This window comes from Phacochoerus africanus, chromosome 16, assembly GCF_016906955.1.
Source record: "Phacochoerus africanus isolate WHEZ1 chromosome 16, ROS_Pafr_v1, whole genome shotgun sequence".
Classification (NCBI taxonomy): Eukaryota; Metazoa; Chordata; class Mammalia; order Artiodactyla; family Suidae; genus Phacochoerus; species Phacochoerus africanus.
Window position 1 is genome coordinate 40,102,507 of NC_062559.1, and position 12,762 is coordinate 40,115,268.

The window sequence follows — 12,762 nt, forward strand, 5'->3', positions numbered from 1 at the left end:
AGGAGAGAGGAAATATTTTCCTCAGAAAACCAGGAGTTTATGACCATAAGCTATTTTTCAAAAAGTTATTATTTTTTCATTGTGGTAAAATAGAATATAAAATTTATCACCTTAATTGTTTTTAAATGTATAGTTCAGTAGTGTTAAGTACAGTCACATATTGTGAAAATTTTTTCATGCTGATGAAATTATGATCACAAAAATACTAAATGAAATTATTTAAGAATTTAAAGTCAGCTAAAACAAATGTACGTAATCTTCAAGTTTTTTTATTCCTTCCAATTCTTTGCATACTTTTCTATTATAGACACATCTATTTAATTATTTGTAACCTACCAAATACTAACCTGATTTTTTCAACTCTTTTAAAAGTTTTATATTATTCCAATTTTTTAAATGAGATAAAATAATGAGAGGCAATGGCATCATATCAAATGATAATACTACAATAAACTTAATCATTTATCAACTATGGAAAGCTGATTCATAATTTCTTGCAAAGATGATTAATATAGTAAATGAACAACTTGATGAATGTATTCTTTTTCTTTTGAGAACTATTTTCGTGGATAAATATCCAACAATAGAAATGTGGGGTGAAAACATACAAACTCCACTTTTTTACTGCCATCGCATCCTTTTTTTCAAACTCATCACTCTCATTCATCGCAAAACATATGGTTAAAAGTTTCTGTGCTTTCTTTATGATCTGTTTATTCTATCTCCTTGGGAAGAAGAAGTTCTTAGCTCTTAAGAGGTTATAAGGAAAACAAATGTAGCAACATCACCAAATCATCAACAAATGCACCAATCATTACCATACTTCCTTCTTAGTCTTTCAGCATATTGTTTTTACTTGCCAATGCAAAAAGGAAGTAGGCCTCTGAATGGCTTCATCACATAGTCCTTTGTGTTATCAGCAAAAATCATGCTCATTTAAAAAGTCACAGACCAGAAAGCTCTGAGATTTCTGTGTGACTTAAAATGATTTTATATATCAATACCACAAAAATAAACAGAGTGGAAGGAAGTTTTAAGTACAGAAAAAGCAACAAATAGCAAACTCCAAACCACAGGATCTCTGTTTAAAATTATGCCTAATAGAACCTCTGTTTTGTAGAAGAGAAAAATCAGCCAAGTGCCTTTCTAAAACATTAATGATTATCAGTCATTACATCACACATATGTCATCTGACACAATTAAACTTTTGGATTAGTAAACACTTTTCCGCTGTTACAACAGAGGGTTAGTGTTCAAGTAGAGAAAAAAAGTCTCAGTATACACAAAAGCTTCAAAACACAAGCCAAACCATAGGGTAAATCTAAATTTCCTCTATTTCAATTCAACCAGTCTTGCTTTGACAAACAAATGTGCATGAAAAATTTTATAACATGCAAGAAAATTTATTTTCCAAAGCTTTTCTGCCAAATGCAATACGCATTAGCATTTGATAGCAAAGAAAGTGAATTTCAGTATCAGTTAAATTAACAAAGTCCCCTCTTCCTCTGATATTCAAGTCTCAGATACAATATACATCTTGGGTAACTCTCCAGAAAATGTTGTTACTTTCTAATAGATGTATATGCAATGAATATTGGATGGTCATGAGTATATACATTTACACACCATGAATATATACAAATATTTTGCACAAATCTCTTTTTTTCTTCAACCTGACTGAAGTTTTGCTAAAGAAAACCTATGCCTATGTCCCACCTGGAAATAATTAAAGTAAAAATGCCACGACATGCTAAAGCATGGACTTTGGAATAGATGGCTTAATATCTAACACTGAGCAAGTTGCTTAACCCTGCTCTAAGTCTCAAATTCTTCACCCATGAAATGGAAACAAGAATGCCATCATCATAAGATGATTATATTAAAACCATAAATGAAATGTGTCTCAGGCTCAATATATGCTCAAAAAATATGAATTTCCCTTCTCTTCCCATACTTTCTTTCTTAGGTTCTCCAAAAATATTTTAAAGTGGTTGAAAAAGCAGTATTCCAATAAACCAACTAAGGAAATTTAGGTTTCTAACTACTAAAAAAAAAATCTTGACATGGCTACTTTCTTTCAACATTATGCTTCTAGAGCTAGAAGTAAAGGTTAAAGTTCTTTCAAAAAAGAAGACTTTTTTCCCCAAAATTCTAGAATTTGTGATGAGCAACTGGAAAATGCTCAATCACAGGAAATCAGATCCTTCCCATGTAAGAATCACAAGATGCTTTTCCCAGAGTGATAGTCCTGGTCCCCTCTCCTTGACTCAGCCATAGGATGACCTCGGTAAATGACCCCTAGTGGAGTTTAATGTGAAGTAGGTAGATACTGTAAAGGAAAGGCATGCTACTAAGAGTAAAATGATAATGCGGCAATGTGATTTTGGGGTTCCAATCCAATGAAAAATACAGAATACAAGAAATAATTTGCAGTTAAAAACAGGAGACAAAAAAAAAAAAAAAAAGGAGTTCCTGTTGTGGCTCAGTGGTTAACGAATCTGACTAGGAATGATGAGGTTGTGGGTTCAATCCCTGGCCTCGCTCAGTGGGCTAAGGATCCAGCGTTGCCATGAGCTGTGGTGTAGGTCACAGATGTGCCTCGGATTCTGCGTTGCTGTGGCTCTGGCGTAGGCCAGTGGCTATGGCTCCATTAGACCCCTATACTGGGAACCTCCACATGCCGCAAGTGCAGCCCTAGAAAAGACAAAAAAAAAAAAGGAGAAAAGCGGTTGGCTGACATCTGCATGCACCAAAATTCATAACTATTCTTGGTGATCTTAAAGCCAGTGACCCGCTGGATAGAAATCTCAAAAGAGGCTGTCACTCACAACATGCTTAGAGACAACTAATTGCCAGATGATATTCCTAAATGAGACAACCCTTGTCACTTCTGTGTCAGTTAATGGAGATGCCTTTCCCGAAAGAAATCTTTGAGCTATTCACAGGGGCTCACTGATACCCGCTGCATCCCCTTTTCTTCATCTTTGGGGAAACTTAGAGGTGGTTTGGAGGTAGAGGTAATAAAACTATTATGTCTTTGAATTTTGTCCTGTATTTTAACTCCCAATTGTCTTGTTCTACTCATTAGTAATTAGTTAGTATCCCATTGGGGCCAGACCACCTACATTATTTGAGAAGCTCAGAGCATTCAACCAAACACTCAGCGCTGTGATGACACAGATCACACCCATGAAGCCCACCCTGGACAGGGCTAGAGTAGGGACCTATAAGGAAACTGGACAACAGGTCCCATTCCCAAAACAACTGACCACAACTAAGCACACAAGCAAGTATTCAGGCAGGTTCACTAGCCTTAAGTGGCATAGATGCTCTGTTTGCTTTAAACAATTCTTGACAAACATAACTAGTTATGAGAGAAATTATCTTTAGAGTCCATAGACCATAATTAATTATGAACTAATAAAATTTTAATGAAAAAAATTTGTTTCAAAGTAAAAAGTATAGAAAACCTAAATTCGAGGATTAGGAATGGTTGAAAAAAAAAACATCTTTTAAAACATTTCAATAATTTAGTACATGTTAAAGGAAGTGGGGTAGATTGTAAAAATACCCATGATTTTCTACTCCTCCAATAAAGAAGCAGAATCTATCTCCCAAGCCCTTTGATCTGGGTTGGTCAAGCCCAATGGGAATTAGAGACATGGCACAGGCAGGGGCTTAAAGAGTACCTGTGCATTGGGATTTGTAGACACCATGTGAATAAGGCCAGGCCAGCCCACTGGACCAGGGGAGACATGTGGCACAATCATCCCATCTAATTATGAGCCAAAGGCCAAATATGTAAGTACATCCTAGGCCATCCAGTCCCCAGCTGAGCAACCAGCTAACCAGAGACACATGAGTGAGTTCAGTCAAACGTGGCCCAGGTCAGCAGAAATGCCCAACTGATTCAGAGACTCATAAACCATAATGAATTGTTGTTTTAAACCACTAAGGTTTGGGGTAGTTTGCTACAGAGTAAATTTGTTCAATGTTACAGGTAGCATTTCAGCTCAGTGAGAGAATAATGGATTATGCAATAAGCAGGGACTGAGACAACTAGCTAATCATTTTTGACCAGGAGATTAGATTTCTACTAAATTGCATAATACATTCCAGGTGGATTTTTAAAAGTATATATAAAGAATGATAGCATAAGAACTTTTAAATAAATTATAGGTCGATATTTATGTACTCTTGACATGAGAAGGCTTTCCTAGACATGGAAACCCAAGAGAAAAAGATGAATAGATTTTACTACGTAAATACTTTATAAATTTTACTTGTCTAAAAAAAATTATAAATAAAAAAAATTATAAATAAAAATAAAAGGCAAATGACAAATTGGTAAAATTTCCTTTATATGTGAAGATAAATTACATTCCTTACATAAAGTATGTTTTATGCATGATAGAAGCCAAAAGATTGCCACTCTTAAGATACACAAAATGATAAGAAAAAGCTGAGTTACCAGACGTACTATTGAACAAACAGTTTTACATATGTAAGTCACAAAAGAAGAAAGACAAACAGCCAATTAATATTTAAATGTTCAACCTGATGGGTAAGTAAATAAAGAATGATTAAAATAACAATCAAATTATCCTTTCAGTTAAGAATTGTAAAGACCAAAACAATAATACCTAGAAAATAGAAATTTTCAGGAGTTCCTGTCATGGCTCAGCAGAAAAGGATCTGACTAGCATCCATGAGGACTCAGGGTCAATCCTTGGCCTTGCTCAGTGTGTTATGAATCCGGCACTGCCATGAGCTGTGGTGTAGATTGCAGATGCAGCTCAGATGCCACATTGCTGTGGCTGTGGCGTTGGCTGGCAGCTGTAGCTCCAATCTACCCATAACCTAGGAACCTCCATATGCTGTGAGTGTGGCCCTAAAAAAAAAAAAAAAAAAAAAAAAAAAAGACAAAAAAAAATAGACATTCTCATTTACTGCTGGTGGAACTATAATTTAGTACATTTTTATAGAGCAATATGTAGGTATACGTGCATGTATGTCTGTGTGTGAGGTATTTTTGGATCAAGCAATTTTCTTTCTAAGAATACACCCAGATGAAATAATCAGGGACTTGAGGAAGATGGCCACTTGACCTCATGATCCTGATGCCCGTTCCCTTTCGGTACCCTCTCTAGAACCAAACGCTCAAGGCCAGCTGGCTAGAGTTTTGGAATGATCCTAAGGACACACGGTCTTCCTGATCCTTAGTTGAGATCTAGATTTGTGATGCGGACAGACGACAGTTTCAGAAAGATGATGTATTATTATAACCTCTCTTGTCTGATCAATGAATAGCAACACTTTTGAGATGACATAGCTTACTAATCAAATAAAGGTGAAGAATTGTCCCTAGAATCATAGTCAGCATTTCTTGAGAGCTTATTGTGCTCCAAGCACTACTCTAAGCAATTTATGTGTTTACACGTTTCAGTCCTCACAATAAGGAGGCACCATTCTACAGATGGGAAAACTGAAACTTAGGGAGGGTTTTACTTTCTCTTTGTTTAAGTTATTAGTTCAAGGTCACAGAGTCAGGGTTGCAAGACAAGTAAGCTGACTTTAAACACAGAGTTCTTAATCATTATACTAGAATACTTCAGATATGCCACTTCAAATCCTAGAGCATTTATTAGCATGCATTTAAGGGAAACAATGTTGGATGTCTTACTGCAACCTTAGAAGCTGTGGCTTTCTCTGATAGGCTCTTGCTGGACCAGACTCAAAAGTACCTACATTCCAAATCATTCGAAGATTGAAGGCTCATTTCACTGTCTTCACTGTGTGAGCTAGTCGTTCCGAGTTTCTATTAAACACTAAAGACACAGATCCCATACTGCCTACCCACTCTGGCCTTACCGACTTCTGTACCGGCTAAGCTGACTTTTTGGTTCCTAAATCACAAAAGGTAGCATTACTGAGTGAAGAGCTAGTAAGCCAAACTTTGACCTCAGAACCTACAACTGAACCATCACTAACTCTACTACATGAATAAATATATCATACAAACTATTTCACATTTCAGCCAACTCAACAATGCTTAATCATTCATATATGAAGGGACTTGGTCCTCATTTCCAGTTTGTCCTAAGGACTTTATTGGAATTCATAGCAGTTCCTGGATATCTAGCACCCATAACATCTCCAAACTTCCTCCAGTCGTCCATCTCTATAGCCTATCTTCACTACATTACATTTTGTAAAAGAAAGTCTGCTTCCAAGAGGAAGAACTCAATTATGTAGAAGAAAAATGGAGACAATCAACTTTTCATGCTTCTGACCAGTATTAATGCTGAAAAATCTCAAATAATTCTCACTATACTTAGAATATGATGAAATTTAACCTTGACAGTGTTCTTTTTGCAAAGAAATATTTCAACAGATGATTATTTCATATTTAATTTTGGCACCCACCTACTCACAAAAAAAGAACAGAAAAGACTTTCTTAGCTAAGAATTGGCAGCTATAAAACCTTCCTAGCTATGACAGTTCACCTGAATCCTCCAACAATATTATTTAGGAAGTGAGAAGAGGGTTTCAATTTTTTAGTGGCTTTTGAAGATTTTTGGAATAAATCATCCTAATGACTCATGAGCTTGAACTGAAAGAATTTTCTGCTGCTCTGTTCTTTGTCAGATTGCCCTTATCAAAGAGTTTCAAGAAATTATCTTAGTGGCAAGAAAGCATTCATTCCTAGAACAAATGTTTACTAAGTACCTACAGTGCGGCAAAAAATGTACTGTGCTGAGAATATAATGGTGAATTAAAAAAACAAAACAAAAACGAGTCCCTGCCTGCAGAGAGTTTACACACTGGTTTTAGGATCTGACTTCTATGTCTATTTTCACATAAACCAGTTACCTCTGGCTTCATTAAATGATGACAATATAGCATCCTCAGATGCATGGTGACGAAAGGACAGGAAGTAAATCTTTCACTGCATGGCTCAGAGTGCTTATCCAACTGTTCCTGGTGAAACTAAAGTAGCACTAAGATCCACTAAAAGAAAAATTAAAAGCTCCTTGCACATGAGAAAACAAGACTCCACAAGGTAGCAGGTCTAATTTTAAATTGATAAATTAGGAAAACACTTTAAAAATCTAGTGACACTCATGCAATGGTGTTATGCCATGGAGAATAAGAGCAGGCTCTAGCATGACTAGTTATTTCCTGAGCTTGGCTAATCTGCCAAGGAAATCACCCAAGCAATCTGCCCCCTACCCAGGCAAAGTATAAAGATAAGTATACCTAAACAAAAGGCATGTGATAGTGAGGTATGCCCTAGGCCTGTCTGGTCACAATAGAGTTATCTAAAAGGGATTTTTCTCAATGTTAGACTCAATGTTGAAACTATTATTAAGGAGTTCCCCAGTCGTAGCTTAGTGCTTAATGAACCCAATCGATCCCTGGCCTCACTTAGTAGGTTAAGGATCGGGCATTGCCATGAGCTGTTGTATAGGTCACAGACGCAGCTTGGATCTGGCATTACTGTGGCTGTGGTGTAGGCCAACAGCTGTAGCTCCGATTTGACCCCTACCCTGGGAACATCCATATGCCGAGAGTGTGGCCCTAAAAAGACAAAAAAAAAAACAAAAAAAAACACCACTACTATTAAGATTCATCCTTTAATAAACTGTGGTTTGTCCTTACTACAGAATGTCTATATTGCAGAACACTATGTAGCCATTACAAATAGAGAAGTAGATCTACCCAGTATGGAAAGAACTCCAGTACATACTGTTGGAAGACAAAGAAAAAAGAGAGGCAGACTAATACTTATAGTATGATGGTATTTACAAGTTTTTTAGCCTCCCAAAACATTTCATTTCTGAATGAAAAAAAAAAAAGAGGCCTAGAAAGACACAAAAACATATAAAAGTGATTACACTTCTGAGGAGATGATAAAGGACCAAGTTGGAGAATTTAGCATTATGTATGATCTTAACATATTTATCATAAAATTGAGTAGTAAATTACATTAAAACTAAGTCAAATTCCTTATAGTATTCATATTTTTCTTTCAAAAGCTTGTTCATTCTCTTTTTAAAAGAATGGAGACTTTAGATTCAAGTGAAAATCTATGGTTTTGGTCATCTTGCCTGTAATATCACAAATCATGGAAAAACTCAACCTTCGGTTTAAGTAGAAAAAAATAAACCCTAGAAATTTAAATATATAAGACAAAGACAGTCTTGCTACATAGAAAATATGGAAAACATTAAATCAAACATCCTCATCAAATCCCTTTAAAGACCTCTCTGCCACTGTGTCCACAAAAAGATACAACACCATTAAAGACAAGATTTAACATATTTTCAACTCCAAGTGCAGGCATGGTAGGAGGCCTAAGAATGAGATAGATCATCAAAGAGACGAAGAAGGAGGAGGGAAAAAAGGAAGAAAATAAAAACAAACCAAAACAAAAAGTGCACCAAAGAGAGGAAAAAAAGTGTGAAATAGAAAGAGCATTAGTGCCTATCCACCTAAAAGTCACATAATTGCTCCAGCACAAAATAAATTGGCAATCTCTATTTGTGGAACAATTTACCAAGCATTTCCACATCAATTATGGAATAGAATTTTTGTAGTAACATAGTGAGTATTTATCCCATCTTATGGAATAAAATTGAAGTTCTAGGAGGGTAAGGGAATTGCCAAAAGCCACACAGCTAATCAGTTGACAGAACTGGGGTCTTTGGAGTCCAAGCCCAACTTTCTTTCCAATACCCTACTGCTGCTACAGATTGTCCCTTAAATTGCTACTGATTTTCAAATAACCATGAAAATTTCAAGAAGCAAACATATTATCAACACATTTATTGATGTTTACATAATAAGCTATTTTTCTTTCTTCTAGAAAAGCTAACTATGAAAAAAAAAAAATCTGACTTGTTCTTTTAAGAAAAACAGAATGTGAAGTTCCCTTGCAGCGCAGTGGGTTAAGGATCTGGCATTGTCACTGCAGTGGCTCGGGTCTCTGCTATGGTGCAGGTTTGATCCCTGGTCCAGAAACTTCCACATGCCTCGGGTGCAGCCAAAAGACAACAACAACAGAATGTGGTAGAGGAAGGCAATGGTGGGAAAGGGAGCTCTGTTAATAAAAGGCAATATGGGGGAGTCTTGTGGTGATGAAGCTGTTCTTTCTCTTGAATGTGGTTGTGGATACAGAAACCCAATGTAATAAGACTGTATAGAAGTTAATATACTCACAAATGAGTACAAGTAAAATTGTGGAAATCTGAATAAAATCTATGGATTTTATCAATGTCAATATCCTGGTTGTGATATTATACTATAGTTTTACAAAACGCTACCATTGGAGGAATGTGGGTAAAGGATATATGAGATTGAGCTGTATTTTTTGTCGTAACTGCATGGGAATACTATTTCAACAAAAATATTCAATTAAAAAATTAACAAAATAATCATACCACCAACACTGATTTTTAAACAGATCAGTGATATTTTATAGAAATATGAGATGACATAATGTAGTCATTCAAAACTGACTTCTTTAGAATAGAACTGGCAAAGGCCTTACCCATGAAATTTGAATTTTAAAAGTTATTATTTCAAGCCTGAGGTAATAATTTTGAATAGTTTTTGAAGACATAATACCTTAAGAGTGAGAGTCAGATCACTCTGGTCATACAAATGATAAACCACTGGTAGAAGGAAGAATCAAGAAGAAGAGGAAAAAAGTCTTTTTGAACTAGAACAAAGGGCTGTTTAAGAATTCCATCTCAAAATATCAAATGACATAAACTTCAAAGTATAAGATAATTGCTCTGTAAGACACTTTGAGAATCATGATGATAATTATGGGATGTACCAAGAATTGTCCAATAATACTAATCATAATAGCTACTATTTACCAAGTATATACTATTTGCCTGGAATTATGCTGGCTGCTTCATGTAAATGACGGGAATCTTCACAACCACCCCAAGATGTATATATGGAAACTGATGGATCTAAATCTAATTTACTCAAGATCACATACTTAGAGATGGCAGAGTTTGACTTTAAGTTCTGCTATTTGCTGCTCCATAATACATAGGAAAGAAATACCTTATCTTGATAGTCTGCTACATGACTTTAAGGTGAGGGAAAAAATTATATCCAGTAGTAGAAAACTCACTGACATTATACTTACCTGCTTGTAAGTTCCATCTAGCAAAGTATCCAGGTGTTGGAGGGGGGCAGGTGTTTTATCTTTGAACCTTGTTAACAGACGACGTTGAATGGCCCGGAACTGTACAGCTCTTTCAGATAAGAGTTCCTCTAATTTTTCACCATTTATCCGCAACTACAATGAAGAATTTCTTTAATTCAGGTTAAATGTGCACAACAAAATATATTTAGAGTAAGAATACAGGCAATGCCAATAAAAGTTGGAAAAGAATAATGAAGAGAAAAGTATGTTATTTGATATGTAAATACAAAGATGAGAGAGTGAAATAGGTCAAATGGAAATTTAGTAAAAATGGCCCAGTAATATTGGGGGAAAGATAGATTATTTAATAAATGTTTTGTGATAACTGATTAAATACATAAGAAAAAAAGAATATGGATTTCTCCCCCCAAATTTTCAATTCTATATGGTTAAGAAAAAAAGGAAGAGAAAAACATTGTAAGTAAAGTGAGAAGACAAATATCAAGCTGCAAAAAATAACAGCAATAACCACAAAGGCAAAAAATTGTGCTCATAATATCTAGAAAACATCTATAAATTGATGAAAAAAGGACCACAACCCAAAACATGTGAGTAAGAAAAAGAGCAACACTCCAATAGAAAAATGAGCAAAATTCACAGAGTTAATGCACTAGCTCTCAAACATACACCCTTTGACCTAGCAATCCCCACTTCTAGGAATTTACCTTAGGAGTGTGCTTGCAAAAAGTAATGTACATGCAAGAATATTCATCATAGAATGTGTTCTATTGCTATTACAGTAAGATAATACTACTAATAAAAAATACTTATCAAGAAGGAAACAGCTTAAATAAATAAAGAAGACTACTTTGCAGAACCACTAGGTACTGATACGCAATACTAGCCAATGATGTACTGAATGAAACAAAGCAAAAAAAAAAAAAAACAGAATATCACTCATGTATTTTTTTAAAAACCTGTATGGTAATATAGTTGTGACTGCATAAAATAGTTTTAGAAAGATAATAAGAAGCTAGACATTAAAAGTTGCCTCCAGGAGTTCCCATCATGGCACAGCGTCAACGAATCCAACTAGGAACCATGAGGTTGCGGGTTCGATCCCTGGCCTTGCTCAGTGGTTAAGGATCCAGAGCTGCCGTGAGCTGTGGTGTAGGTCGCAGATACAGCTCAGATCTAGCATTGTGGTGGCTCTAGCATAGGCTGGCAGCTGTAGCTCCAACTGGACCCCTAGCCTGGGAACCTCCATATGCCGTGGGTGCAGCCCTAAAAGGACAAGAGACAAAAAAAAAAAAAAAATAGTTGCCTCCAAAGAGTTGACTGAATAGTGGGAGGATGAGAATCATAAGTGATTCTTTTCAGTATTTTTCAGTATATTTCAGTTCAACTCTTCTGATAACTTCTGAATTTAATATTATTAAAATAAAGAAAGCTAGTCAAAGTCATAGGATAGAAGGAATACTCCATGAAACCAGACCACATGAACTGGTAATTCAACTTTACAAAACAGTCATAACTATTTCTGAAATAAACATCATATTCAAGATGAACAGAAATCAAACATATTATAGTTTACATTTTTGATATCAAACCAAACCTCTTATCTTTTCAGTGTATGTATGGAGAACAGATTCAGGATTGAAAAAAAAACTTGGAATTTTATTAATTTCCTCGAATCCCAATTTCAGAAGCATTAAGTAGCTAACTAAACCAAAGAATATTCTCTTGAAGAAAAAAAAAATTTCATTACCAAAAGTTATCTAACAACAAAAATTTTTTAAAAGATTATTATCAGAGATATGAGCAATTCACTCTTTTAATTATATGATTTCCTGCTACAATTTTTATTTCCTTAATGCCTGAAACAAAAAAAAATTGAAGATATTCTCAATACTGAGATATCAGCCAGGTTATCATTCCTTTGAATGTGTAACCAAATAGCAGTGCTTGAACTGTTTTAATTGTCAGAATTTCAATATTTAACAAGTATTTATTGATCTCAGGTTCAAGCAGTATTCTATGCATTAGAAATTACAGCAATGAATAAAACAGACAAAAATTCTTGCTTTCATGGAGCTTAAACTAAAGGACATTTGGATTCTAAAATCCACATTATTTCAAAGTTTAAAGTCATAAAAAAAGTCCCCCAAAACAGGCCCAGAGAATAAAGGAAGTATAAATAAGCATGCCCCAAATTTGTGTAACAAATAAAAGTGCTGATAGGTCACCATATTCCCTAAGTCCCTCCTCAGAAAGGAAATAAATGTCCCTGAGATAGAAACACCAGGGATTTACTAGCAAGCAAAACAGTGGGGGAGGGAACTGTATGTCAAACATAGTCAATAAGAATCTAATATTTTTGATATTAAATATTATAAATATGTAATTAGTATAGCCTTTCTGTGGACTCTCTTCCATAAGCCAATGGACCCCAGCTTTGTACAGGGAAGCAGGAATTTCTCAAGGCACATCCTAGAGAATTGCAAAGGTTCTCAATACTTAGAGTACCTAAATACATTCCCCAAACCATTGATTTTAGTGCCACAATTTGGTCAAAGTTTACTGTCCTATACA

The 12,762-nt window shown here is 35.2% G+C and overlaps 1 protein-coding gene across 10 annotated transcripts in view; it reads right to left on the reverse strand.

Moving 5' to 3' along the window:
* The window catches only part of BBS9 (Bardet-Biedl syndrome 9), a 728,255-nt gene that overhangs the window by 463,019 nt on the left and 252,474 nt on the right, over nucleotides 1–12,762 (reverse strand). For all 10 annotated transcript variants that reach the window (XR_007132618.1, XR_007132616.1, XR_007132617.1 and 7 more), the window contains one exon: nucleotides 10,171–10,323. Coding sequence is in view for 4 of the 10 variants with exons in the window: in XM_047763266.1 (XP_047619222.1) it covers nucleotides 10,171–10,323 (153 nt within the window). In the remaining 6 variants the exon portion in view is untranslated. The remainder of the gene's footprint in view (nucleotides 1–10,170; nucleotides 10,324–12,762) is intronic.